General features: G+C 61.3%; 4 protein-coding genes across 6 annotated transcripts; 2 read left to right on the forward strand and 2 right to left on the reverse strand.

Moving 5' to 3' along the window:
• The first annotated feature begins 5009 nt into the window (after positions 1-5009).
• On the forward strand, positions 5010-17888 carry WNK4 (WNK lysine deficient protein kinase 4). Its single transcript, XM_074162706.1, has 20 exons — positions 5010-5450; positions 11009-11181; positions 11379-11599; positions 11676-11833; positions 12402-12490; positions 12566-12785; positions 12861-13185; positions 13364-13494; positions 13567-13634; positions 13721-13862; positions 13934-14050; positions 14122-14277; positions 14576-14633; positions 14773-14925; positions 15088-15674; positions 15919-16015; positions 16132-16546; positions 16719-16921; positions 17074-17171; positions 17257-17888. Exons 1-20 carry the CDS (start codon positions 5010-5012, stop codon positions 17257-17259), a joined length of 3855 nt encoding a protein of 1284 aa, XP_074018807.1. The 3' UTR covers positions 17260-17888.
• A 187-nt stretch (positions 17889-18075) lies between these two features.
• Positions 18076-18796, reverse strand: COA3 (cytochrome c oxidase assembly factor 3). Its single transcript, XM_074162707.1, has 2 exons — positions 18578-18796; positions 18076-18494 (listed from the first exon to the last, which is right to left on the reverse strand). The coding sequence occupies exons 1-2, from the start codon at positions 18777-18779 to the stop codon at positions 18382-18384; spliced, it is 315 nt and encodes a 104-aa protein (XP_074018808.1). The 5' UTR covers positions 18780-18796; the 3' UTR covers positions 18076-18381.
• A 458-nt stretch (positions 18797-19254) lies between these two features.
• On the forward strand, positions 19255-22536 carry CNTD1 (cyclin N-terminal domain containing 1). Its single transcript, XM_074163086.1, has 7 exons — positions 19255-19426; positions 19526-19601; positions 19846-20020; positions 20536-20698; positions 21174-21318; positions 21716-21812; positions 22375-22536. Exons 1-7 carry the CDS (start codon positions 19255-19257, stop codon positions 22534-22536), a joined length of 990 nt encoding a protein of 329 aa, XP_074019187.1.
• On the reverse strand, positions 22150-27909 carry BECN1 (beclin 1). Of its 3 annotated transcripts, XM_074163083.1 has the most exons (11): positions 27672-27909; positions 27536-27603; positions 27397-27455; positions 27041-27131; positions 26690-26826; positions 26024-26218; positions 25662-25808; positions 25020-25169; positions 24874-24934; positions 24289-24431; positions 22150-23958 (listed from the first exon to the last, which is right to left on the reverse strand). In XM_074163083.1, the coding sequence occupies exons 1-11, from the start codon at positions 27907-27909 to the stop codon at positions 23790-23792; spliced, it is 1458 nt and encodes a 485-aa protein (XP_074019184.1). In that variant the 3' UTR covers positions 22150-23789. The 3 variants fall into 3 exon arrangements, with proteins under 3 accessions (XP_074019184.1, XP_074019185.1, XP_074019186.1); XM_074163084.1 differs by lacking the exon at positions 24289-24431 and having other exon boundaries at positions 23212-23958; positions 27672-27825; XM_074163085.1 differs by lacking the exons at positions 24289-24431; positions 26690-26826; positions 27041-27131 and having other exon boundaries at positions 23212-23958; positions 27672-27825.
• Between the last annotated feature and the right edge of the window lie 65 nt (positions 27910-27974).

A 27974-nucleotide genomic window follows, 5' to 3' on the forward strand; every position in this document is an offset into this window, starting at 1 on the left:
TGCTGCCAGCACCCCTCGGTGGCGGTGGGTAACGTTCAGCCTGGACAAGATGCTGGAGTCCAGGCTGAGCCTGCAGGGCTGTGAAATTTAAATCTTTCCTTTTTGTAGCAGGAACCCATTGAGCCAAACTCCACCGGAGGTGCTGGCTTGATCTGGGCACGTTGCTCTGGTGGCTGGGGTCCCTCTGTGCTGGTGACAGCAGCGCTGCCAAGGAGTCCATGTGATCCCAAATAACCAGCCTTTAGCAGCCAGGCCCGGGACGTTCATGTTTCTTGCTCTCCGGAGATGTGACGCTGACCTCTCCACATTGTGTTCCGAGTCGCATGTGCTGTGTGTAACCTGGCTGTCCTTGAGTCAGTCTGTGTTCTTAATTAAATTTGCTCCCTTCTTAGGAAATGGCTGATGTGACATTAGATAAGCCTAAAACCAGCCTTTTTCTTTCCAAGGCGCTCCTGGCAGCGATTCCCTGTGCTTTTTTCAGCTTCCTACTTAGTTGCTTAATTACTGAGAGGAGGAGGAAGAGTACGTCCCCTGTTTGGAATGGACATGGTATAAAATTCCTTCTTCTGCACCCTCTCAGCCAGTTACAGGAGGTCACATCCAGCCATGCCTGTGAGGTCCCGGTGGCATCAGCTCCCTGTGCCGGGCTGTGCCGCAGTGTTGGCAGGCGCTGCCGTGGGGCAGTCCCAGGGATGGAAGAGCCGCTGGTGCTGCTGCCCTGGAGGGGACAGATGCTCTCCGGCTGTTCCCTCTGTGGGGGACAGGGCAGTTTGCAGCTTGCGGTGACGTAAGTTCCCCCCGGCAGGTGACACAGAGCCTTTGAATTGTCCCCTGAAACCGGCTTCCTTATCTTCATTCGTTGCTGCACAGCTTTGGGTGATGTAATGGTGGGATGGGGACACTGAAGCCAGCCCAGAGCTGCTGCGTGGGGCTGCTCCGCCATGAAAGCCCTGGGGTGCCGGCTAGATGAGGAGCCGTAATTAGACTGCTGTAATTAGACTGCTCTGAGGGACAGAGTGTGTGGCAGCCTCCAGCACCGCTTTCCCCTAAACTGCAGCACTCCCACCTCCCGGTGCTGCGGGCGCTCCTGGGGCGAAGGGACGGGTGGGGGGGCCTGTGTTCGTCAGGGGCTAAAACCCCCCCCAGCACCTCCCTCCCCTGCCTGCGCCAGGGATTGCCCGCCATCGTTGTGGGACGGCCGAGCCCTTCTGGTGGGGGTTCGGGCATCGCAGAGTTTAGAACCCCAAACCCAAACTCGCTGCGCTCCCCGATGCGCCGTCACGGGCACGGGGCTGCGGCACCCTGGGGTGCTGCCGAGCCTGGCCCCACGGAGGGGCTCGCCAGGGGAGGTGGCTTTTCTGCGGGGGGGCTGGTGTGGCCCCCTGCCTCCCGCCTGTGGCCACTCTGAGGCCGTTGCCACATCTGGCCACCGCGATTAGGGCTCGCTGGCTGGGGCGAGGCAGAGCCCCGGGGCTGGTGCTGCGATAAGGTGCTATCAGGCCCTGCACAGGCGGGTGCCGCTGCTCGGGGAAGGGGAAGCACCGAGAGGGTTTTTGTTGAATGCAGCTTGTTTGGAGCAAGGGTTGGTTCAGTTGATAAATTTATATGTTGGGATAAACTTGCAGATGGGTTACATCCGAGGATTTCCTCAGCCCAGAGTTACAGAAGTTATCTAGAGCTGTGGCTGAGGTTTGGGTGGCAGCTCCTCTCCCTGAACCACGTGTGTCAGGGCAGGGAGGGACTGGGCAGGAGGGGCCTGGGGGCTCCCATGGACACCGGGACACCCACGAAACAAGCCCTGGGTGGCTGCAGAGCCCTCCTGCTCTGACCCTTCCCGGGACAGCTGCCCTGTGCCTCCCACCCCCTCTGCGGGGACGCCTGCCTTTGGACCCCTCCCGGCCCCTCTGTTATCCCACCCCAAGCTCTGGGATGAAAACGGACAACTCCTGGCAGGGCTTGATGGAGCAAGGAGCTGAGCAGGGCTTTGATTCATGATCTAATCCTGAAGAGAGCAATTACGCAGTCCCCTGTTCTCTTCCTGGCAGCCAAATGCAAGTGAGAAATGGGTTGCGTTGCCTGATTGCGGCGGTTCCTCAAAGCGAAGGGCTGGCGCTGCCACCCGCAGCCCAGAAATGTCACCCTGATAACGGCCGGGGAGCTGCGGGCACCATGGCATGCTGCAACTGGCAGCTGATTGCGGAGCAGGAACCTTCGGATTTGGGGCCCAGCTGGCTCCAGCCGGGAGTCCCGGGCCGGGTCAGAAGGGGACCCACACCCCTGCCTGAGTTCTACCCCCCTGCCCCAAGCTCACGGCATGGGACAGCATCTGGGGGCAGGGGGGGGTCGGGGAACTTCTCAGGCCATTCACCAGGGGGGTGTGGGAGGGTGGCAGCCAGAGCAAACGCCACCCCGAATTTCCTCTCCTGTCTGTGGGGGCCTCGCCAGGACTGGGACACTCCTCTGCTCCTCTGGGATCCTCGTAGGCGTCTCGTTTCATGATGAAAACACTTGATAGTGGGGCAGGAGCCTACCAGAGACCGAGCCGAGATCCCTGCCCGGCTCCGTGTCTCTTGACGAAGGGCTGGGGCTCCCTGCCAGCCTGGGCAGCGCAGGGCTCCTGGCAGGGACCCCCGGAGGGGGGGGTGGCTGCAGAGCAGCCCGCGGGGGCTTGGGCAGTGTTTCGGCTGTCCAGGAGCCCTGCCGCTGCTCAGAGCTGCACTGGTTTGGTCTCACTGCCCAGCTCGGGGCTGGCCACCCCTGGGCCCCCATCACGGACGTGCTGGGTCCATCCTGCAGCTCCTGGGCCAAACTGGGACCAGTTTTCTCTCTTCAGGGTCCCCAGGGGGACAGTCCAGCTGGATGCCCCTGGAGCATGCGTGTGTCCCAGGGCAGTGGGAGCTCCTACCCCACCCAGTGCCAGTTATTGCCCAGGACAATCTGTTCTCTGGTTTAATTTGGGAAGCTGTCGGTGTGCACCAGCCGGTGCTGGGGTTGCTCCTCCGGCGGGTCCCACCGCAGCCCGAGACACTGGGTTCCTCCACTGCCGCAGCTGCAGAGCCAGACGCTGTGCTGCCCAACTTGTGGATCAGGCTGAGGAAGGACCGAAATCTCCACCTCTGCTGGAAACTGTAGTCAGGGCAGGATAAAAATAAAAGCAATTACTTTTTAAGCAGGGCGTTTTTTAAAGCTGACACATTACGTGAGCAAAAGCTGCAGCCTTGTGTCCTGTGACGGGTCTGGGGGAGAGGCCGAAGGGGCCAGGAGGATGGCTCTTCACACGCCTCCTCCCGCCCTCCTGGGCTGGGACAGGGATCACCTGGCTCCTGCACGGGCTCCTCAATTTGCGCAGCCAGCGAGATGCTGGAGGAGAGAGCTCAAAGAGAGTGGGAAAGCCCAAGAGATGCAGCATTGGAGGCAGGAGAGGGGGTATCAGGGGTGCACCCCTTTCTGGCGGTGGACCCAGTGAGAAGCTGCAGGTTCTGGGCAGGTCTGGGGCAAGGTGCATCCGAACAAAGCCCGTTACTTGGCAGAGCTGAGTCAAACTGTATCACATCCTACAACACCAGTGTCTCCTGTGGCCGGGCCAGCACCGCACCCATCTGCCCTGGCCTTTTGTCTCTGGCAGCCCCGGCCGCCCGGTGCCCTGGCCTCTCCCACAGGCAGAGCCCTGTGGCGTGGCCGGCACCAAACACATGTCTTTCAGCCGGCAGTGGCTCTTCCCCCGGGACCGTGCCCCCATGCACGCTCTGGGTAGCACTGGGCTGGGTGAGGATGCGGTCGCTGCTCTTGACTCATCAGCCCATGCTGCAGGCAAGTGGCTCAGCGGGGAGACGTGGGTCAAAGCCCTTCCTGGGAGGTGGCACCCGGCTCCTCGGGTGAGCCGGAGAGCAGGGCTGGGTAAGCGGGGTCACACAGGGGGAGCAGAGCCGGCCTGCATGGGGGATCGGCGCTGGGACACCCAGCCGGGCCAGGGCTTCCACAGGAACAACATTTCATTGAAAGCTTCTCCTTCCTCACGGTGGACAGGGGGGATTGTGGGGCTGCGGTGGTGGGGGATGTGTCCCACAGCAGTGCTGCAAGTCCAGCAGCCCCGGTCACCCAGTGTCACCCTGCGAGCACCAGGTCAGGGTTTGAGGAGGACTTGGCTGTGGTCCCAAGTCGATCCTCTCCTTAATGTTTCCTGTATCGTTGAGCAGAAACAATCTGACCTCAGGGAAAAGAAATTAGCGCCGGCCTCAATTGCTTTGTGTTTTGTGTAAACAGCCTCACCGGGTAGAACAACCTCCTCCTTTAACCTGGAGAGACAACAAGCTCTTGTCCGGGTCCTTGGCTCGCGCAGGGCTGACACACACCTTCGTATCTTCCTATTGCCATGACCCTAATTTCAGGATTTCGGACTGCAGTAAACCCGGAGAGGAACGGCTGCCGGGGCCGGCGCAGGCAGCGCCGGGGCGATCCCGCAGCCCGGGGCGCGGGACGGGGCTTCTTCCGGACGCGTTGCTCGGGACCCCCCAGGCGCTTTCCTGCGGCTGGTCTGAGGCTGTGTCACCCGCCCGGGGCTTCGGTCAGAGCGGCCACCTCGCCCGGAGCCCTGCAGGGAGAAGGGGCTGCCCTGCGGGGAGGGGGGTCTCGGAGCCCGCGGGTCAGCGCGGCGCCGGGGCTCGGGCGGGAGCTGGGCAGCGTCCCCCGGGGGTGCCCACGGTCCCCGCGGCCGGGACGGGGTGCGGGGGTCTCTGCCCGCAGCTCCTGTCTGCCGCCGCAGTGCTGGGCGCCGTCTCGGTGCCGGTGCCGGTGCCCGGTGGCGGGGCCGGTGGCGCAGCGCTGGCGGGGGGCGGTGGCCGCGCGGGGGCGGTCCCGGGCGGGGCGGGGGCGGTGCCGCCGGGCGGGGCCGCGGCGGGGTCGGGGCCGGTGCCCGGTGCGGGGCTCGGCGGTCGGCGCTGGCTGCGGGGCCGCGGCGGCACCAGGTGCGAAGCGGCGCGGGAGCGGCCGCCCCGGGCCGGGCTGAGCCGATGCTGGCGGCCGAGCCCGCCGGAGCCATGTCCCAGCCCGAGGCGGAGCGGGCGGGCGGCGGCTCCGCGCCGGAGCCAGAGCCGGAGCCGGGGCCGGGGCTCCCCGGGCGGGCCCCGCACCGCAGCCGCGGCCGGCGGCCCTCGGGGCGCGACTCCCGCCGCCCCTCCTTCCGCTTCAACCGGCGGAGCTCGGCCGAGCTGGAGCTGCTGGGCTACCCGGCGCCGGGCGGGGAGCGCGGGGGGTCGCCGCCGCCGATCGCCGCCGGTCGCCGGGAGCCGGAGGAGACGGAGAGCGAGGAGGTGGAGACGCGCGCGGTTGCCACCTCCCCCGACGGCCGGTTCCTCAAGTTCGACATCGAGATCGGCCGCGGCTCCTTCAAGACCGTCTACAAGGGGCTGGACACGGAGACCACCGTGGAGGTGGCCTGGTGTGAGCTGCAGGTATGGCCCCTCCCGGGAGAGGGGGCGGCGGTGGGGGCAGTTGGACCCTTCTCCGTCCAGTTTCCCTGGCGTGGGCAGAGCCCCAGCCCCCGGCCCGGCGCCCCTCTGCCCGCTGCTGCCTGCCCGGGCTGCCGTGCAGGAACTGCGGGGCATCTCCCCGGGGCTGGAGCTGATGCCAGAGCCCGCAGGGACCTGGGATCCCCCAGTTCTGCCAGGCATATCGGTGCCCTTCTGCAGTCGGGCTGCAGCGGCAGAGCAAAGCAGGGCAGCTTCAGCCGGGCTCGGGCCCCCCTCGCTGCCCTGTGCCCACCTCTGCGGGTGCCCGGGTGCTGCGCGGGGCTCTTGGCCCGGGCCCAGGCTCCTGCTCAGCGCTGCTGCTCCTGGCCCTCCTGCCCGTCACGTGCTGTTTTCCATTTGCCTCCTCGCTGCCTGCGCTCTGGAGCGCACCGAGGCGCTCGTGCTCCCGGTGCCAGTCCCCACTCCGGGGGTTCACAGGTGGATGCAGGACGGGCTGCTGGGGCCGAGCACCCCGCTGCCTTCTCCATGCCCATCAGGTTGCAGTTTTCCCTTTGGAAGGGCAGTGAGGGCAGGGGTGCCCTCTTCTGTGCCGACCTCCGTGTGCCAGCGCTGGAGCTGGCCCCGCGGTTTGCTGCGATAGCCCTCGGCATGCCCTGGGGCACGTGCCCGCAGTGCGCCTGGGGCTGGGCGTCAGTCGGGAGCTGGGTACGGCGCGACCTTGGTGCGCTCTGGCTGCTTGTCCTTGGCTGAAGCGGTGTCCATGGGCACCTGCATGTGGCTCCTGCGATGCTGCCAGGGGCTCTCTGCCGGGAGCACCTGGACCTGTGGTTTTCCAGGTCCCTGAGCAACGTCCCCATCTCCTCTCTGCCGCCACACTCCTCCATCCCCTTTGCTGCCCCACAGCCTGGCAGCAGGATGCTGAAAGCAGGATGCTGAGGGCAGCAATGAAGGTGTTGCCTCTGCAATGCCTTCTCCCTCTTGTTGCTTTTGATGGGCCTGATCTTGTCCATGGAGGCACAGAGTGAGGGCTGTGCTGTGGGGCTCCCGTTTCTCCTTGGAGCCCCTGGGGAGGGGCTTCAGCAAAGTCCAAAGTTTCCAACAGGCTCCTAACCCTGGGGTAGCTGCTGTGTCTGGAAGGTCCAAGTCCTTGTTTACACAGAAAAACGTGTTTTGTGAGTTTGTTGTCTCATTCCTAAAACCCTGGTGTGGCTGCAGGCGGGTGCCCGGGCCAGGTCCATGGGGTCCTGCAGCTCAGCAGTGCGAGGAGAGATCCTGAGACAGTGGCGGGGGATTTCTGAGGGGCCGATGGTGGCCTCTTGGTGAGGAAGGTGAGGTCTTGGGCCTCTGCCTGCCTTCGTGGTTTGCACAATTGCTTCGGCTGGCGGCCGAGAGGCGGCTCAGTGCTCCCTCCCTCCTGCGGCCCCACGGCTCCATCCGAGTGCCCCTGAGCTCCGTTTGAGTCCCATGTCCCTTCGGGCGGCAGGGGAAGCAGAAGCCCAGTGCTGGCAGGGAAGGGCTCTCCTTGGCGAGCCCAGGACCTCCTCTGGATGAGTCAGCTGTGCCCAGCGTTCCCCTCCTGGCCCTGCTCCGTGTCCCTCCCTGCAGGTCTCAGCCCTCGCTGTGGACGTGCCCCAGCTCCCTTGCGCTGGCAGCTGGCACGTGTGGCTCCCTCCCTGCCCTCCTGCTTGTCCCTGCAGCCGGACACTGCTGTCCTGCAGGGTCCCTGCCCCCAACTCGCTGCGTCAGAGCAGCTCCTGTGTCTCTGCTGGGGCTGGATGTGGTCCCTGGTGCCTGTCCTGAGGCCCAGGGCAGGGGCTGCCTGCACTCGGGGCTCTGTTTGGCAGCGGTGCAGGCAGCAGTGCAGGCAGGGCGCGCCTGTGGCTGCATGGGCAGCTCTGGTGTCTTGTGAGGTGGCTGCAGGGGGATGCGGCTGCACCCTCCTGGGTGGAGGGAAGGGGGTGAGGAAGCAAAAAGGTTCCTGTACCCCGAGTCCAGCGGGCACATGCCAGCCCTGCGAGCCTACCGGGCCGGCGGGGGCTGGAGCCACAGAAGCTGTTGGCCTGTCCCACAGGGAGCTGGTGGGGACCATCCCGTGAGGCTCCCCCAGGTCTGGGAGACCCGGCAGCCCTGGCTCTGCTTCGCCGCCTGCTGTCACCCTCCGGCTGTCGGTGAGAGCCCCTCGAGGGCAGCCAGCATGAGCAGCCCCGGCCCCACTCCCACCCCATGTAGCCCCAGTGCCAGCCCCCCATCACTCCCCCCAGCCCTCTCCTCTCCCCACCCGGCATTCAGCCCCGTCCCACTGACAGCTCTTTATCCAGTGTCTCTTGTCCCAAAATCCATGTCCCACGAGGGGCTGAGAGCACAGAAGCAGACTTTTGAAACTTTGGTTTTTTCAGCAATCATGCAAAGAATCAGACACTGTGACACAAATATGGGATTTGGAACCGCAAATAAAAATGGTTGTGGTTCTGCCCTTTTAAAAATAGCTTTGTCCTGTGTCTTTCACAGTTCTCCTTTTATTGCCTTTCAATTCTAAATGAATACCTAACCTCAGCCCTGACCTGTTCCGGTCTGGAGAGCCTCGTCCAGCTGCCGTGATGGCTCCTCATCCCAAATCCCAGTTCTCCGTGCCGTCCTTGCCCTGCCCTTCCCTCCCCAGTGCCTGGTGACCTGGAGGCCGTTTTTCCTGTCCCCTGCCTTCCTGCGGGACCCCTCTGGGGACCTGCCTGTCCCTGTCCCCCTGTGCCACTGCCCCCCAGTCCTGAATGTGGTGTCTGTCTCTGCCTCCTGTCCGCGTCCCGCAGCCTGGCCATGACCTGTTTGTGCTTTCCAGCTTTAGACTGGGACTATTTCTGTTGATAGATGCTGCGGGTGGCGGGGAAGGAGGAAGCAGGGAGGAAATTGGAGGCCCGGAGTGGGATTGAGCTGTAAATACCTGCCCGTGAGCGGTTTTCCTGTGGGTCCCCTCGGGCCTGGCCGGCGGGTGCTTTGTGTCCCCCCAGTCCCTTGCCCAGGTCGGGCAGGTCACCTTGGCCAGCCACCCCAGGGGCTGCGGGGCACATTTCTTCCCAAATTCCTGCCTCTTCCCCAAATCCTGTCCATAGCCTGCCCAGCCCATCCTGCCTGCGCTGTGTTTGGGAATCGTGCCGTGATGGAGCCTGGCTCAGCTCTGCTCGGGGCTGGGGGCTCCGTCTGTCCAGGAGAGGGACCAAGGAGACTGGGGGGATTTGCTCGACAGGATCCTGTGGGTTTGGGAACAAAAGTGTGAGCTCGAGCACCTGCGAGCGTGCACAAGAGGTCACTGCTGGCTGGGCAGTGTGGGGCAGACCCACGGGGAGCAGCGGTGGGGTGCAGGCACCCACTGCTGCTGTAGTGCCGGCTCCTCGGGCAGGGGCTCAGAGCCTCCCTGCGACTGGAGGTGCTGTGGCCGTGGCCAGAGGGAGGGCACAGGGTGATCTCCAGTGCCTGCCCCACGCCCACCATGGCGTCACTATGAATGTTCCTTCAGTGCATGAGTGTCCCCCTCTTTCCCGGTGCGACAACGGGGCTCGCACAGGCTGCCAGGGGCCACTGTGCCCAGCCCTCCCTCCTCCCGTGCTGGCCCTGGCTCCTGCCGCTGGCCGTGCTGGGCTCCCCAGCAGCCAGCTCCTGGCTGGGACGGGGCTGGACCGCTGCCACCCAGCTCCTCGCCGCCATCCCCAGCGTCCTCCTCTGCCCTGCACGAGGTGCTGCTCGGAAAGGACACGGTGTCCCTGCGTGCCATGCGGGGCAGCAGGGCTCTGCTGGCAGTGCTGCCTGCCCTGCCCTCCCTGCTGCCCACTCCCCATCTGGGGCCGGACTGGGCTCCGCTCCCCGCTGCTGGTGCTCAGTGGGGAGTGTCAGGCCAGCCAGCCACTGTACTGGTGGCCACTTTGGAACAGTGCTGGGCGAGCCCAGCAGTCCTGGCACAGGACGGGGGGTGAGCTCGGCTCCCCCAGCCCTTGCTGCAGGCACCAGGGGAGAGGTGGCCTTGTGCTGGGGGGTTCTGCCTGGGGTGGGGGGTGGCACAGCGGGGGCTGCACTGCCATGACTGCAGTCCCCTTTTGCCAAACTGGGAGAGCTGCGGCCACCTGTGACTCCCTCCTGCTGTTCATAGCCCATGTTGGCTTCCCTTGTGCCCTTGCAGCTTTGCGGGACACAGTGAAGCCTCTGGGCTCCTCAGTGGCGAGTGGGGGCCAGGGCATCCGAGGGTGGCCGTGGTGCAGGGCAGGGCAGCCGGTGTGCTGCTGGGCTGCACAGGGGCTTCGGCTGCTGTTTTCCTCCTCGGGAATGAAAGGTCCCATTCATCCCGCTGCAGCAGGGCTCAGGTTCTCATCCGGGCTGAGCCGGGTCCCTGAGCGTGCGTTAAAAGCAGAGGGGATTATGGAGCGGCTCCAGCCCGGCTGTGGGGCCGGCCGTGATGCAATGAAAATATTACGAAAGCTGCCGGGGCTGATGGATGGCGGCCGCCAGCCAAGGAGCTGAGCTCGGCTCTGGCAGTGCCTGGCGGTGGGAGCGTGGTGGCCGCCTGTGGCAGCTCCAGGTCCCTGGATGGGGGTCCCAGCTGGGCAGCCCCAGGGTCTGGAGTGGCCGGGCCCTGCGGGGTCCTGGGCTGCGGTGGAGTCATTGCAGGGGATGCCCCTGCCCTTGCCCAGGGCTCGGTGCTTGGAAGTGCCCAGGCTCGGGGAAGGACCTGGCTCCTTCTGGGTCTGGCCGGCTCCCCCCTTCCTGCATGACGGGGCCGTGTTGCCCCAGGATGAGGGGCCTGTGTCCTCCCCGCTGGCCCCAGCCCCAGCTCCACTCAGTGCCCGTGTCAGCACTTGGCTTCGGTTTCCACTTTAATTAACTCGAGCAGGAGGAACATGGAAAAACCTGCGCTGGAGCCTCCCCCGCCCGCTTTCCCCAACAAAGGCCCCATTGAGCTGGCCCGGCACCCTGCCATGCTGGTGCCCGGTGCTGGAGCCCGTGGTGCCCCGGCGGGGGGCAGGGCTGTCCTGGGGGGCAGAGGGGCCGTCGGGGCTGCAAGGGGCAGGCTGGCAGGCAGCGGGCACTGCAGAGCGTCCTCTTGGCTGGGGGGCTGCAGGCTGGGCATCCCTGTCCAGCAGAGGGGTGGTGGGCACTGGGGGTGAAGAGCAGCCAGAGCGGGAATGGGCAGCCCTGGCACAGGGCGACTTTCACAGCAGGGAAGGACACGGACGTCTTGGAGCACAGTCTGTTGCGGGAGACTTTGGCCGTTTCTCCCTAAACTAGAGCGGCTCCATCCAGAGCAGTGCTGCAGAGAGATGGGGTGAGGGGACCAGCCGGGTGGGGTGACACCATGAACTGGGATGGCCCCAGCCCCACCTGAGCCCCTGTGCTGGGGGGCAGCAGGTCTGACTGCGGCTCTGTGCTGCGGTCACAGCAGCCCCTGCTGCCTCATACGTAGGGAGTGGGGACATGAGGGTCTCTTGTAAGCCAGGGCATCCCCCTGTGTTCACTGGGGACTCCGCGTGCCCCCCTCACCTCCCCGCTGGCCCCTGCAGACACGGAAGCTGTCGAAGACGGAGCGACAGCGGTTCAGCGAGGAGGTGGAGATGCTGAAGGGGCTGCAGCATCCCAACATCGTCCGCTTCTACGACTCCTGGAAGTCATCCATCAAAGGCCAGATCTGCATCGTACTGGTCACAGAGCTCATGACGTCTGGCACCCTGAAAACGTGAGCAGGGACCAGGTCAGGGTGTGCAGGGGAGGGGACGGGGTCCCTGCGGTGACAGGGAGGTGAGGGACAGGTCTGCATCCCCAGCCTGGGCACTTAATGTGGGGATGACGGGCTGTGGTGGGCTCAGGTGGGATCTGGGCTGATGATGGGGCAGGGCTGGGAGCTGGAGACAGCCCCGTGGATTCTCCTGGCAGCTACCTGAAGCGGTTCAAGGAGATGAAGCTGAAGGTGTTGCAGCGCTGGAGCCGGCAGATCCTCAAGGGGCTGCATTTCCTGCACACCCGCTCGCCCCCCATCATCCACCGTGACCTCAAGTGTGACAACATCTTCATCACCGGCCCAACCGGCTCGGTCAAGATTGGGGACCTGGGCTTGGCCACGCTCAAGCGAGCCTCCTTCGCCAAGAGCGTCATAGGTGGGGTCCCGGCGCAGCTGCAGGGGCTGCGGGTGGGTGGGCACCCCAGGAGTGCTGAGCCCACTGCTCTCCCCAGGCACCCCCGAGTTCATGGCACCAGAGATGTACGAGGAGAAGTATGATGAGGCAGTGGATGTCTATGCCTTCGGGATGTGCATGCTGGAGATGGCCACCTCGGAGTACCCCTACTCCGAGTGCCAGAATGCTGCCCAGATCTACCGCAAGGTCACCTCGGTGAGCAGCCCCTCGGCTTGGGGTGGTGGGCCGGGGGCCGGGGTGCGGGGCTGGGGCCAGTCAGATGGCGCTGTCACCCTGCAGGCTGTGCCAGCAGCTAGAAATAGCCTGGGCGGTGAGAGGGAGCCAGGGTGGGGGGACATGGCTTGGCCAGACCCTTTGTCCCTCACCCCACGCCATGCGCTGCCAGTGTGTTAATGGGGTGGAACGGGAGCAGGTGGCTCGGTCACCCCCTGCCCCGGGGCACTGTGGCTGCCCTGGCCGGTCCTGGCTGCCTCCTGCCCACTGGGGTGGAAACTTAGAGCCCCGGGGCCTCCTGGCGTGGGTTCCCGTGCAGGAATGCATGGACTGGCCACAGGAGCCATGGCTGGCCAGTGGGGCCCTGGGCTGGGAGCCTTGTCCCCACGTGTCCCCCACGGCCAGAGAGGCTGTGGCTGGGGACACTGGGGGCTGCGGCTGCCTGGGGAGGGTCCGGTGGCCCCACAGAGCCGGGGTTCAGCCCCAGGCCCTGGGAACTGGGTGCTGCAGCAGGGTCTGGCACAGGAGACACTGACGGCGTCGCCCCCAGGGCCTGAAGCCCAGCAGCTTCTACAAGGTGAAGGTTCCGGAGCTGAAGGAGATCATCGAGGGCTGCATCCGCATGGACAAGAATGAGAGGTGGGGGGGAGTGGGGGCCTGGGAGGCAGAACCCCTTCTGGCCCCCAGCCCCGCACTGAGCTGTGCTCCCCGCAGGTACACCATCCAGGACCTGCTGGAGCACTCCTTCTTCCAGGAGGACACTGGGGTGCACGTGGAGCTGGCCGAGGAGGACGACGGTGTCAAGTCTGGGCTCAAGCTCTGGCTGCGCATGGATGACACGAAGAAGTTGCATGGCAAGTACAAAGACAACAACGCCATCGAGTTCCTCTTCGAGCTCTACAAGGATGTGGCGGAGGAGGTGGCCCAGGAGATGGTGGGTGCAGGGACGGAGGGACCCTGGGTGCCTCAGGGCCACAGTGCCCAACGTGATGAGCCCCCTCCCATGCAGGTAGTCCTGGGCTTCGTCTGTGAGGCCGACTACAAGCTGGTGGCCAAGGCGGTGCGGGACCGCGTGGTCGCCATCAAGCGCAAGCGGGAGAAGGTGAAGCGCACCCAGGATGTGCCATCACCTGCAGAGCCGGAGCAGCCGCCGGGCGTCCTGCGGCTGCTGGAGGAGCTCAAGTCCCCACTGCCACCTGGTGCCCCTGCGCCCACCGTGGCCACCCCCGGCTCCGGGGACTCCGTCTTCAGCAGCACCTTCCCCCCAGAGCCTGAGGAGCCCGAGGCTGACCAGCACTTCGCCTACCGGCACACCAGCTACTCCTCAGCCACCTGTGCGTGGGTGCCGGGCAGGGGGACAGCAGGGTGACATGGGGTGGGAGGTGGGCGGGGGGGGGTCCTTCCCCACTTCCAGCCACGCCACACAGCCAGCCCCAAAGTTGTTTCTCAGGGGTGCAAGCTGGGAAGGGGGCTCCAGCTCTGTCCGTGCTTATGTGAGCTCTTTTCCCACAGCTGACTGCGAGACGGATGGCTACCTGAGCTCCTCCGGCTTCCTGGACTCCCCGGCCCCGGCCCAGCGTAGCTCCTCAGCGGGGGACCCCACCAGCCCATCCCCTGCCCGTCCTGCACGCTGCTTCCCCACGGTGAGCAGGGTCCCATGGGGCTGGGGGGTCGCGGCAGCCATGGCGCCAGCTCACACCACTCTCTCCCTGCAGAGCATCGCAGTGCAGCTGCCCACCGAGCGCCTTCCCCCCGCCAGCGGCTTCTCCTCCCCAGTGGACAGGTTAGGCTGTGGGGGTCAGGCAGGGGCTGGGGGGAGTGCAGCAGGGAATGGCTGCACTGATGGTCTGGCACCGGGGCTTCCTGCAGCTACGCCTCAGACGTGGCGTCCGGCATGAGCGATGGCTACGAGGGGCTCTCGGCTAGCGAGCGGGGCACCGAGCTGCCGCCCAAGCGAGCCTCGGGGAAGCTGCTGCGGCGCCGAGCCCGGTCCCGGCTGCGCATCACCAACGTGAGTGCCATGGGTGGCAGGCGGGCGGGCAGGTGGGGGCTCCCCAGGCTGACCGGCCCTGCCACGCTCAGATCTCTGACAAGAATGACCGGGTGGTGGAGTGCCAGCTGCAGACCTACAACAACAAGATGGTGACCTTCAAGTTTGACCTGGATGGGGACAACCCGGAGGAGATCGCGGCCGTCATGGTGAGCATGGCCCGGGGGCATGGTGGGGGCTGCCTGCCGTGCCAGGCACTGACCGGCCCCTCTGCCCCCAGGTCCACAACGAGTTCATCCTCAAGTCAGAGCGGGACGGCTTCATCCACCGCATCCGGGACATCATCCACCGCGTGCAGACCCTGCTGTGCAAGGACGGCCGCAGCGCCGCCGAGCTGCCTGAGAGCCCCGAGGCTGAGCGCGGTGTGGGCAGCCCCGTGAGTGCCCACCCCGGCCCCGACAACCCCGGGGCAGCTCTCGATGCTGAGCGTGGCTGGGGGTGCTGGCTGGCCCCGGGGAGCTGAGTGGGGAGGGGGACGGGGAGCAGGGTCCTCCAGCCCTGTGCCTGCGGCTCCGGGTTGCTTGCTCCCTCCTGCAACAGGTTGTGGTGCCCCCCTGCTTGGCAGAGCTGCTGGCTCCTGTCCCTGCACGTGGTGGGGCTAGTCAGGGGGGCTTGGCTCAGCCTGTCCGGGGTCTCTGCCCCAGCACTGGGCTCAGCCACGTCCCCCTTGGCAGGCGGATCTGCAGCTGCAGGAGCTCTCGCGCTCCATCTCCTCCTCATCCTCGCTCAGTGGTACGTCCCTACTCCTCTGCGGCCCTTCCAATCCCCCCCAGCCCCATGCAGGGCGGGTGACAGCCCCAGCTGAGCCCGGGGGGTCCCATGGGGCACGTCCTGCCTCAGCTAAGCGTCGGCTCTCACCCCTGTGCCGCAGACCTGGGCTGCACCAGTCCCAGCCTCTTGGTCCAGTCGCCCATCCTGCTGTCGCGGAGCAGCTCCTCATTGGAAAACGATGGTGCCAGCCCCACGGGGCCACCGGCAGCTCCAGCCCAGGAGCTGCGGCCGATGCTGCCAGGCTCCCCCGCAGGTACCAGCCCTGGCAGGGCCAGGCACTGCCGTCCCTACGGGTCTGCTGGCTGCAGCCACCGTGCCTTGGCTGGCCCCTCGCCAGCATGGGGCTCGGAGCTGCCTGGGCAGAAGGCAAAGGGGGCTCGCAGAGGGGCCGCTCCTGACACTTCTCTTTCTGCAGGCTCCGTCCAGACCTGGCCCCTCGTCTCGACGGCTTCCTCTTGGCTGCCAGCATCGCCAGTGTTCCCGCAGACCCCCCCAAGCACCCCGGGGGGGCCCGTCCCACCGGCCCTGCCCCAAGCCCTCCTGTCCCCACTGCCGCTCCCCACATCCCCTGTGCCCAGTGAGCCCAGCAGCCCCCTGAGCCCCCCTGTGACCAGCGCGCCCTGGTCCCCCACTGCCCCCCTCCTGTCCCTGGCCAATGTCTTCTCCCTGGCAGTGATGAGTGTGGCGCACACGCTGCTGCCTGCCGTCTCCTCCATTGCCAGCTCGGGTGGGCACTTCTACCCCCCACTGCTGCCGCGGCCACAGAACCTCATCCTGGGGCCCCCGCGCTTTGTCTACCCTGACCCTGCCAGCATGACCAAGCCAGCCTCGGCCTCTGGTGGGACCCTACAGTCAGCAGGGGCCAATGTCCCTACTGCCGGGGGGCCCATGCCATTCCATCCCCCAGCACTGGCCCCACCATGCCCCACAGGCAGTGAGGCCATGGGGAGTCCCCTGCCATCGCTGACCACGTCCATGCCGGGGAGGCCAGAGGGCAGCATGGTGAGTACAGGGTGGCAGGGCCTCCCCGGGGCGGCTTGAGGTGGGGCTTGGTGCTGGGGGGACTGGGTTGTTGCTGCAGATGCTGCCCTGGGGTGGGACAGGGAGCCCCATGGTGTGGGGAGCCCCTGGGATGGAGGGGAGTGTTGAGCGGGTGGTGGGTCCTGGGGCACAGGAGCAGCCACGGGGGGCAGGAGACGTGGGGGGACCTGGGGTGGGGCGGCTGATGGTGCTCGGGTGCCTGCAGGTGCCACCAGGCTCCCCCAGACCCAGCCACCCCCTCATCATCTCGGAATCGCCAGCCCCCGGTGTGCCCAAGGCCCAGCTCTCGCCCATCAAGGAAGGTGAGGTGGGGAAGGGCCGAGGCTGTGCCACGTGGCCACAGCTATGCCGGGGCACCGCGATGTCCCCGCCAGCCCACATGCCCCGATCCCCACCAGCTGCCCCCTGTCCCCAGCAGAAGCCAAGCCCCAGATCCTGGGCCGGTTCCAAGTGATGCCGATCCGGGACGCAGCGGTGACCTCCCCGGTGCCGGGCAGCAGCGGGGGCAGCAGCGAGGGCGAGCAGCGTGGTGCGGAGCCAGCAACGAGCGGCTCCCCCCTGCCCGTGGCCCCCGACACCGAGAGCAGCTCCAGCAGCGACTCGGACTCGGCGCTGGAGCCAGCGCAGCAGGACGCCGAGGCCGAGGAAGGGACGGTGGCGCCAGCAGAGAGCGACCAGGAGGGTGGCGGGGAGGAGGGCACGGAGAGTACACCCCAGGCTGTGCTGAGCCAGGTGTGGCTGAACTACTCCCGCAGCTTGTCCTACCTGAGCAGTGACGACACTGAGAGCGAGGACGAGGAGATCTGGGAGGAGCTGCAGAACCTGCGCCAGAAGTGAGCAGCCCCACGGCAGGAGGGGGATGGGGTGGGGGGCTGCAGGAGGGGGACAGGACGGGGGGCTGCAGCAGAAGGCAGGAGGGGACAGACCTTCCCCCCTGCCCCAGGTGGGAGGACGGTGCCCCCTCCCCAGAGTCCCAGCTCGACTGCAGCCCCTTCTCCTCCCCAGGCACCTGGCTGAAGTGCAGCTGCTGCAGAGCGCCCAGAAGAAGGAGATCGAGGAGCTGTACCTGCGGCTGGGGAAGCAGCCGCCGCTAGGCATCGTCTCCCCCGCCGCCATGCTCTCCAGCCGCCAGCGACGCCTCTCCAAGGGCAGCTTCAACACCTCCCGCCGCAACAGCCTCCAGCGCCTGGAGCTGGCGCAGCCCCCAGGTGCCAGCCCCGCTGCCCCCCTCCCGGGCCCCGCGGGCTGGGCAGGGGGTGCGGGACGGGGACCGCTGGGGCTGGAGGGGGTCAGGCCTGCGTGGGGCACAGCTCTGCGCCCCTGCCAGTGCCCCCTGCTCAAGGCCGGTCTGTCTCCACAGGGATCATGCGCCGTAACTCACTGAGCGGCAGCAGCACGGGCTCGCAGGAGCAGCGGGTCAGCAAGGGGGTGACCTTTGCTGACGACTTCGGCCGGATGGTAAGGGATGGGGGGGCCAATCCTGCTGCCAGCAGCCCCATGGGGCTCCCAGCGGGCCCCAGCTCACTGCTGCTTCTCTCCCCAGTAGCCAGCTGGCCAGGAGTGACTTCATGAACTACCTCAACCAAGTGCCTGCTGCCCTGGGGGCGGGCAAGAGCCCCTGCAACCCCTGGGAGGGCAGCGCCAGCTGGGGGGCAGCCAGCACCCTCGGACGAGCCAGCTGGGTGCCCCCACCAGGAGCCCAGCTCCCCTCCTTGCCCCTGTGCCTCTGTCAGCAGGAGGGCAGGCCTGTCCCACGTTTGTCCTCCCATCCCCTCCCTCCTTGTGCCCCCAAGCCCCCTCCTGCTGTTCCCAGCCCATTTGCTGCCCCAGCTGCAGGATGCCTGTGAGGCGCTGCCATCCTCCACGGCTTTATCCGAGCTGAACCCATGCAGCCATCACCCCACCCTAAGCAGAACCAGCCCCTCTCCGCATCCCTGTCATGATACCTCCCCACCCTGCCACCATGCCGTCCTCCAGCTCCGCTCCCTGCGTGGGGCCTGACCCACCGCCCCGGGGCTGCCCTCACCGCTGCCCCTGTCCCACTCTGCGCAGGGAGAAGGAGCTGGCTGTGGAGCCCTGGGCCCCATCAGGTGATGGGGCTGGCGCAGCTGGAAGGGCAGTGGGTGCACTTTGTTACGAACTGATGCCTGGAAAGTGTTTTCATAAATACAAATTAAATACAAAAGGAGTCCGTCTGTGTGTGTTCAGTGGGATGTACGACACCATCCTTGCCATTGGCTCATGATAAAACAGAAAATTTGGGGGAATTTTCCACCCATTCAGCAGAGACCTGAGTGGGTGGAAAGACCCTGAGCTGGGCTCTGGCCACCAGCTGCTTTAACAACAGGCGTTGACAGGGTCTCCAGACAAGGTATTTATTGTGGAAAGCGACAGGCACCTGGGCACCCCTGCCCTTCCCTGGAGCAAGTCCCAGGCCGCTGTTCAGGAGAAAAGCAGCTGCCTGCAGGGGAGGAAGCCCTGCCTGCAGGGGAGCCCCCCAGTGCATCTCCCAGGACCACACCGAGCGCTGTGCAGGCCCAGACCCCGGCTAGGGCGGCTGCCCCATGCTCAGGGCCAGGTGATTCCCCAGTGCTTGAGGCCCGTCGTGCCCCGCGGGGGCTGCAGCTCGCTCGCGGGCTTTACCGGGGCTGGGCCGGGCGCTCGCCGCTCAACTCGCCGCGCTCTCGGCCCGCGCCTGTGCCCGTGCCCGCGCCGCCTCCGCCTCCTGCTCCAGCTCATCCAGAAACCGTTCCTGCGACACCGAGTAGAAGGTGTACCCGTCTGGGGGGGTTATGTTAAGGAAAACAGCGGGCGCAGCCCCGGCGCGGCCCCCCCGCCCCGCCGCGCTCCGGCACGGAGGATACAGATGCCAAACACCACCGCGCCGATGCCGAGCGCCAGCAGCGTGTTGCGGCCGCGGAGCCGCCGCTGCAGAGCGCGATGACGCTGGGCGCGCTCCACCTGCGCCATGAGCTGGCGCTGCTCGGGGCTGAGCCCCGGCTCCCGCGCAGGGTCGATGCGCCGCGCGAACGCAGCCTCCCCGCCCGGCTCCCCCGGCGCCGCCATCTTCCCTACCGCCACTTCCGCTCAGCGCGGCAACGTCACATCCGTCAGGGAGGCCGACCAATCGGAAGGGGGCGGGCGAGGCGGGCTCGTTACGCGCAGGCGCAGTGGGAGCGGGGCGTCGAGTGATTGGCTGGGGCCCGGCGCGTGGCTGGCCGCGCAGGAGGCGCGCTCTGATTGGTGGGGCGGGATCCCGTGACCAGAAGGCGCTGAGGTGGGGCGCGTCCCGCCCCCACGGCCCTGGCTTCCGCGGGGGTGCCGCGGTGGGGCCTGCCCTGTTGGCAGGCGGGCAGCGAGCGGGGCCCGTTCCTGACAGCAGCCTCGCTGCTGAGGGGTTGTGGCTTCCTGGTTGCGCCTCTCAGACCTGAAGGCCAGGCACTGCGGGGACTGTTGGGGCCCTTTCCCACCGGCGGTGAGGAAGCACCGTGCCGCCCCGGATTTAATTACTCTCATAAGGGTCTCTGACCTGAACTGCCAAATGGGGACTCAGGCGCGAGCAGCATCCCGGTACTGCGACCCAAGCCCCATCTTTGGCGAGGTCGCTCCTGAGGTTATTGAGGAGACGCTGATCCATCTGGCCACAGAAAATGAGCAATACCTGAGCGAGCTGTCAGATCAGGCCGGATGCTTCAAAGAGACACGGACAGTGGGTGAGGCTCTTTTTCTCAACTACAGCTAACTCCTGAGGCAGTTAACAGCTGTATAATTAGCTTCAGTTGACTGAATTGAGTGATTGTCCTCTTTTGCAGAATTTATATTCCTTTTGTCTGAAAAATGGCACTTGGACCAGTCAGCAAGGTACCAAGCGGTAGAGTTACTTGAAAGGTAATACATATCCCGAATGCTCAGTGCATTTCTCATTTCTCTCACGTGGTTACGCTGTGCATGCTCTGTACCACCCATTCAAACAATATATAATGGGTTTTTTGCCTATGTAGAGCTTTGTCTTTTTACTCATTTAATTCAAATTAGCAGCTATCCATATATTCTGAGTACATGCAGAATTGCTCTTCTTTTTTTTTTTTTTAGCAGAAGAGAACTGTTTTCTGATCAATTGTGGTTTTTGTAGGTTTATGATCAAGCAAGTAGAACAAATCTGTGAGTCCTCAAGAGAGAACGTTAAAAGCCATGAACAAGAACAAGGCAGCAGCAGGAGCTCTCTGAAAGATCAGATATATGACACATTTGTCCTGCGACTTGTGTCGTGCATTCAGCTTGCAAGCAAACTTTCCTTACACTATAATGTAAGCCAGCTAAACCTTGTCCTGTAGCATTTTTTAGCAGTGTAGTAAATTGTCTGGTGTATTAATCTCTCTTGAAGAAAAGATTTCCTCTCTGGAAAACACTAGTGATAATGAAATGCAAAGGATATTGAAATGGAGACCTAAATCTCTTCCATTTTTAATTAACTGTCACTCATCCAGTGGCAATTTGTCAGGAAATGTTCCCAGTACTGGGGAAAAAAGTGCAGGCAGCGGGGAAACTTGGCCTGTGGTTGTAAACAATTGTGTGGCTACAGCGGGTTCAGTCCTGTCTGGGGAAGGTTTGTGGAGCAGGGGAAACCTGTGGGAAAGAAGGTCCGGGCTGGATTTCTTGTCCCAGCTTAAAGGCCGAGTTGGGTTAAGGGGTTAGCGGGCAGCATCAGCACTGCGGGGCCTCACGCTTAAATTCGGTGGGAGGAGTAAAGCAAGAAGTGCTTTGTTCTTAGCAAGTTCCTTATTGCCTAGGAGATACTTTGTCTCTTTTTTTTCCTCTTTAGATAGTTAACAGTGACACGGCTTTAAAATTCCTACAGTCCTTAAAATACTCGTACACTAAACAGGAATTGCTGGAGTCAGAACTTGCCATTTTAAAAAGTCTGCACTTCCAGATCAACGTGTCAACTCCCTTGGCTTACGTGGAATTGCTTCTCGAGGTTTTAGGTAAGAGTATTAATAGGAGAGAATGAGAAAGAGTTTTTTAAGAGCATAATAGAGCTATTACTGATCTAAACCAGAATGTCTCATATTACAGATTTTTGCGTTCTGTGAAGGCACATGAAACTTCAGATTGTCCAGGGCTTTACTTTTCAGATGAGAACTTTGTCCTTAGTAGAATCTGATGAATGTTGTTGGAGAGTTTGTCGTGACTCATTCATTAAAAGAGTTTAAACCCCCCAAAATCTAGTGTAAGGCCACATTTTCTACAATGACTTACTGTTTTCTTTGCCCGGGTCTGACAACCTGAATTTCAGAATGAGTGAGATCATACTGAGATTGAGGAAGACCTGTGGTGTTCAGAGACAGAGGGCTGCTGTCACCAGAAATCTGCATCCCTCGCTGACAGTAACTAACGCTTCTTTCTAACTAGTGTAATGACTCAAAACGTACAGCTGATGATCTGTGATCTCTGTGCCAGGACACAACGGCTTCCTGCTTCCCACAAAGCCATTGCATCAGATGTGTTTGCAGCTCCTGGACTTCTCCTACCTTACCAGGGATTCCATCTACGACACTTTGTTGAAGGTTGCCATTGAGAATTCAACACCGAGCAAACTGCAGGTGTAAGTAGCTTACATGGCTGTTGCTTAAAATAACTAGTTTAAATTAAAACTCTAAAAATCCCTAAGAAATAGCAGCATGATTCCCAGTATGCCATTTTTAGGAGCATGTTTTAAAAAAAATTAATTTTGGGGTCTTTCAGCATTGTTTATTGATCTTAATACACCAGTTCAAAGGAACAAGCTTCACAACACTTGCTTTAGGGGCAAGCTAGGAGAGCGTTTAACTGAATTGTAAAAACCCAGCTTTAGTGCTGTCAGTTAAAGTTAACAGTCTCAGGCTTTATTTGGGCTGAATAAGCTAACCTGTCCATGGGCTGTATAGCCATTACAGGTCTAGGTGCTTTTCAACTGTAAAACTGGCATCATTTTACACCAGAAGATGCTTTTACTTCTGCAGAGCAAAGTTTTTGACCGTAAAGGAAGATTTCATGCTCTTGGCTGTTGGAATCATCAGCACAAGCGTGTTCATACTGAACCCTGGGCACTGGAAGCAGGTACAGTCGCTTCTAAACACATGAATTCTACATGTGAAATGGTGAAGTTGTTTGTATGTTTAAGCAGAGCAAGAAGAAGGGTAGGCTCTCCTGGGAGCAGCATGAGGGGGGTGACATCTGTCAGGTTTTTGAGTAGGAAGCACGTGTACTGTTGTAAGAGTGTTTTGGGGGTGCACGGGTAGTTGTGCAGGAGGGCTCGGGCTTGTACCAGTGCCAGCTTATCCTCGTGCCTCAGCTTCCTCGCAGCCAGAACAGCCCCCCGGCAGCCTTTCGTTGCCCAAACTGCTGCTGAATACTATAACAAACATCCTATTACAGATAGTAGCTTTTTCGTTTTACTTCTTTAGTGAAAGCAATTAAATTTAAAAAAAAAAAAGGTGCAAACCAAAGCCCCAAAAAAGCAAACAAAACCTAACCAAATAAAAACCATAGCGAGAGGCTTCCACTGTTGTTGAAGTATGCACATGGAACACTATTATTCTCATTAGATTTGAAGGGTTAAGAAGTATGTCTGCAAACTAATGTCTCTTAGGCACTCTATCTTAATTATTTTTTTTTTAAGGTTGTGGAGCATTTGAACTGTATCACTGGCATTACCTCACAAAGTATCTTAGAATTTTCTTATGCAGTGCTGAAACACATTGTTGGCAGCACCAGTCCAGAGCAGCACTATGGGAACTGTGGAACAAACCCCCCAGAGAACAGGATTCTGCCCCTTAAATAGAACTATCTTCTGTGACCAGTCACTGGCGTATCAGTAGCAAACTGTTACGCTGCTGATAATAGTCCCTCCTCTGGGGTTCTGCAGAGGGCACCCAACGCAATTTAGTTCTGCTTTTGGTTTTGAACACCAGCTGTTCTGTAACATTTTGTGTGTTAGGTATTAATTAGAAAAGCTTGTCCTTTCAGGCAGTGCTGTGAAGGGGGGCACAGAGGAGCCAAGTTGCATTTAGAAACACCTCTTTCAGCACTAAAAGATTTAAGACCTACATGTTTAAGTTATGAATATGTTTCCTTTGAATAAAGAGAAATCCTTAAGAAGAGTCATGTTTTGAGAAGGCATTAACGTGCGCAGTGTTCTGCTCGGCAGCTGGTATCGCTGGAAGCAGCTCGCAGGCCCAGCCGTTACAAACGGGCTGTACTTTTTCTCCACTTGCTGCTTTTTAAAAAAAATTAACAATTGTCTGGGGCAGCCTGCTGCAGCTGGGCTGCTTTTCCTGTGCTTTTTGCCTGCGCCCCAAGAGAGCTGGCAGCTGAGCTGTGAAAGGGACGGAATCCCACCTGTTTTGAAAACGATGCAATTGTTGGAACAGCAGGTGCCTCTTTGGCATGTCCCATAGGTGCCGAGGGCTGTCCATGCTCTGCCGGGTGTATGCCAGATGAGAGCACTCTTGGTGTAGAATAGTGTTTTATTATTTACTCAGCGCACCTCTGTGCGAGAACAGGCTGCAGGAAGTATTACAAATAGTTAATGTCATCAGAGCTAACAAGATTTTGAACACCGCCAAACCTTGTGAAGTTCAGTGGCACAAAGAAGTGCTCATAAGACTTAGAAAATACTTTATTTCAAGCTGTAGTTACCCTTTAACGACCAAGCAGAGCTTCTGCAAGTTCTGTCACGTTATTCCTGTTTGTAACACTTTGCTTTTCTAACCCCTGTGTAGCAGACCAGAATAGTATCAAAACTCACTGTTTTGATGATGCTAATTTATACACATATCTATAAACCCCAAAAGTATCAGTTTAGCATCTATTCAATAGCTGATTATTTTCTTTATTCTGTTCAGCTCAGTGATACAACTTTACATATTGCTTTTCCATATACTACTTGTAATAATGGTAATTTAAATAAAGTGTCATGTGGATTTTTGGTATTGTAAACATTTTGTACTGGTTAATATTAAGAGACATCTTAATTTGACTTTCTCCAACGAAAGGCAGACACTCTGCAGCTGCCAGGCCGAGTTCTTTACGTGGTTACTTGTTATAGAATTGGGATGAGACCCAGGCCAGACCCCACTTCAGGTTAGTCAGCATGAATTTTAGGGCTTTTGTCCATTGCTCCTCAGAGTTAAACTGCGTTTTAATAGAGTAAGAGCCACCACTGCCACCTGTATCTTCAATCTTTCCTTTCTCCACGTCCATCCTGTATCACACACAAAGTTTTGTTAGTGCATTAGTATGGCAAGCATTTAATCTCAATATGACATCAAGTACTACAATTTAAATCTGACGTTCATATTATTCTATGTAAGAATACTTAGTGTTTAACAGAAATATAGCAAGTCTCAGGACCACACCCGAGGCTCTAGTTTTAGATTTCACTTAAACTAAGAGCAGGTGTGGTAATCCCGTACGTTATAACGAACACGGGATGGTTCCAGGAGGACAGTGCTGTTGGCTGGTCCAGGGGAGCGTCAGCAGTGTGGGAGAGCACAGGAGGTGTCGATTTGACACGTTATACAGCAGCACTCACCTGTAAGGCAAACAAAACCGAGTTTCGCCTTTTTCCACTTCCTCTTTAAATTGCTGCACGCAGTCCAGGAAAGCCACCATCGCATGGTCGAACTTATTGTCCCAGAAGAACCTCAGGCCTCCAGAGCAGTACAGGGGGAGCTCCTGGAAAAGAGACTCGTTTCAGGCATGCCGAGCGCTCCAGCTCAGATAAGGTCACAGCAGCTCTTCAGTCTTGTGCCCGGCTTAAATTTGTCATAGGATGCTTAGAAATGGTTTGTGGCACAGAGTAAGTGTGACTTGTTTTGTGGCAAGTGCCTGCCGCGTGCAGGTGTGGGTTCCTGATCACCGACCATCACCCCAACGACACCACCTTCCTCTGGCCATGGGGTGTAGGTCCAGAGTCCTATTGGTTTTAACGCTACTGGATGGGGAGTGAGCGGCCTGACATAAGGTACTGAGCGAGATGCTGTTACATTGGAGAAGTCAGGGCAGCTCCTGTTCCATAAATTCCTGAAGAGCGGAGTTTGTCTTCTGCGTCCCCAGCGTGACTGGGGCTCTGTGACATTCAAGGTCAATGGCCTCCCATTTGTGCAGGGTCTCTTACCTTCGATTTGTCCGTGAGGGACTCTAGATAGGAGTGGTTGCCATACGGTACCAGACGGTATCTGAAAGGAGATGCGATTCACAGGCAGATGAGTCTGACTGTCTTTATCCGGGTGACAAGTGAGCTGTGCATTGTATTGCATGTACCTTTGGAACTTGAGGCCCATTTTGTTGGCCAGGGCGTGCAGCAGCAGCACTGTCTGCCCCCAGGCAGCGTTGATCTCGTTCCATTCCACGGGAACACTGGGGAGGCGGCCAAGTCTGAAGTTATTTATTGTGCCAAACTGCCCACTGTGCCTGCGATAAGAGGAATTATAAATAAGTACACGGGGGCAGGAACAGCTTCTCGCACTCAAACCAAACAAGGGCCCCGTGCTAACGAGTGCGGAGCACACCGCTCACCAGGCAGCAGCAGGGCTTGGGGGCTCTGTTTAAAAAGTCTGTATGAATACCAACCCGTTATTCTCTTTTTATGACAGTTAATTTAAAACCAACCAACCAACCCACCAAACCAAGCCCCCAGCCCCCTGAGCTACCTGCTCTGTGAAGCTCTGCCCTTGGCTGGCGCAGTGGGTCCTGGTTCATTAACAGCGTTAGTGACAGACCCGTTTCAGTTACACCTGGGCAGCGTCACAGACCTCTCCCAGTGCTGCCGGGAGCCATCACGAGCAGCTTTGCTGTGGGTAACTATGGCTTGGCTGCACCGCTCCTCCCAAACACAGCATTCCCTGAATGCTCCCATGCCGCAGATTCCCAGCGAACCGAGGCAGTTCCCAGTGTCTACGTTACCAGATGTGAAACGTTGCATTGAACACGTTAGTTTTCTTTAATTTATCCAGCTGCATCTGGGCATAGCGCATCTGGTTGTCCACGCTTTTCAGCTCGTCATCTAGCTCCAGCTGTTGCCTCTTGAATTCGCAGTATTCTTTCTGGTACCTTTTAATAAAAGCAAGAGGAGGAATGCTACGTGCAGGCTTTTACAGAAAAGCCATCGCTCACACGGTACACAGGCTTTTTTGGTCTGGCCAATTTCAGTTTTGCAAAGAACAAGCCGCTTGCATTGGGGATTATTTGCAGCTTTTCCTGGGTTGTAATCTCATTTGTCTGTTACCTAAAGTCCCTGCCATAACCTGCGGTTGTAGTTCACTCACTGAGCTTCTTCCTGCTCCAGCCGCTCCGCCTCTGCCCTCACTCTCTCGAAGTCTTCAGCCACCATCTTGCGGTTCTTCTCCACGTCCTCCAGCTCCTGAATCAGCTGCTCTTCCTCCAGCGCCAGCTCTTTCAGTTCTGTCTGCAGCTTCTCCTTGTCGTCCTCGTTCATTTGCTCCAGTATCTCCAGACACCTCCTGTGGGAGAGGGATGGGGTTACCCCCGCTGGAGCCCGGGAAGCCCCCGGTTCCGTGACAGCCCACGTGGAGCACAAGCGCAGACTGGGGCTCTGCTCTCACGTGCACCTCGTTTACCCCCAGCTCTCCACATCAATCCTGCACCGGGGCAGGAACGCGCAGGAGAACAGGGGAGCGCGAAGTGACCAAGGACTGTTGTTGCCCACCAGTAGCCATCGCTCTGAAGCCCTTGCCCACATAGGAACGCTGCCAGGCGGGTGCCATGGGCTGGTGTCAGCCGTTCTGAGGGGCTCACAGACCTCAGCTGGAGCAGCTGTGTACCACGGGATTCTCAAAAACACATTTTTCATCTCATTCAAACCAGGAAGCCCGAGCGCTGGTGTCGGGGCTGTCGCTGGCTGGTGACGAGGGCCAGATCGGGGCCGGCTCTCCCCCCAGGCCGCAAGGGACCGGCCACCCCATGTCACTCACTTGTAGTTCTGGCACTCGTTCTCGGTGATGTTCAGCTGCGTGTCCAGCTGGTCCAGCAGCGTGTCGGTGCACTCCTCGCACAGAGGGTGATCCACGTCCGTCTGCCCCGACATAATGTCAAAGAGGTCGCCAGTGACCTGCGGGAAGAGCCCCCCCTGAGTTCCCGGGGAGCCACGGCTGCTTTTCAACAGAGGGGTTTGTGCTGCTTGGACGGGGAGAGCATCCTTTGCAGGCCGAGTCTTGCTTTGAAACTGAAGGTTCAGATTTTACTGACATACTCCCCCGCAGGGCAGGCAAGGCCAGGGCCCCCCCGTGCCCCCACCCGCCTCTACTGGCGTCCGCAGAACTTGCCTTCAGTCTGCGGCTGAGGTTCTCCATGGTGCCGCCATCCGAGGCCTCCCCGATCAGCGTGAAGCTGTTGGCGCTCTCTGTTGACATCATTCTTGGAGAGAACGTGGTGGGGAGTTGAGTGCGGGGGCAGGGGGGGCAGGGAGGGGGACACGGGGGGCGGGCAGCCTGCGCTCCCGGGGGGCTCTGCCGGGACCGCGCTGGGCATCAGCCCGTGCCTATTAAGCAGCGTCCCGAATGCTGTGCATTTACATATATGCAAATGGCGGCGCCGCCTGCTGAGGAGCCGGGGGGGTCGGCAGAGGGGACGCCCCGCGGGGGCCGGTGCCCGGCGGTCGGGGTCGCGGCGGCGGCCGTACCTGGCGGGCGGGATGAACCGCCGGGAGACGCCATCCTGCCGGTTCTCGGCGAAGGCCTCCTGTGGGGCAAGCGGACACCGTCACCGGGGGGGCAGAGGGGGGAGCAGGGGTCCCGCCGCCGCCCCCGGCCCCGCCGTACCTCCGTCAGGGCGCTCTCCTCCTCCGGCGCGTCCCCGGGCCGGGCGGCGGCGGCGGCCAGCAGCGGGGCTGCGGGAGAGGAGGCGTCAGCCGGGCCCGGCCCCCCCCGCGCCCCCCGCCCGCCCGCGCCCCGGTACCGGTGAGCTCCTGGATAGTGAGGCGGTCGAGGATCTTGAAGGAGGTGTCGAGCTTCAGCGGCTGGCTGCAGCGCTGGCAGACGAAGCTGACCTGCGCCGTGCCGCCGCCCGCCCGCGGGCCCTCCATGCCGCCGCTCAGCCCCGCGCCCGCCCCGCCATCGCCGCGCGACGGACGTGACGCGGGCGGCGGGGCACGGTCCTGGCAGCGGTGTAGGGGGGAGGCGGCGGGGGCGGCCATTTTCCCTCGCCCCGCCCCGCGCGGGCCGCGTTGAGCGGCCAGGACCCGGCGGCGGCGGTCACGCG

This window comes from Numenius arquata, chromosome 23, assembly GCF_964106895.1.
Source record: "Numenius arquata chromosome 23, bNumArq3.hap1.1, whole genome shotgun sequence".
NCBI classification, from domain to species: domain Eukaryota; kingdom Metazoa; phylum Chordata; class Aves; order Charadriiformes; family Scolopacidae; genus Numenius; species Numenius arquata.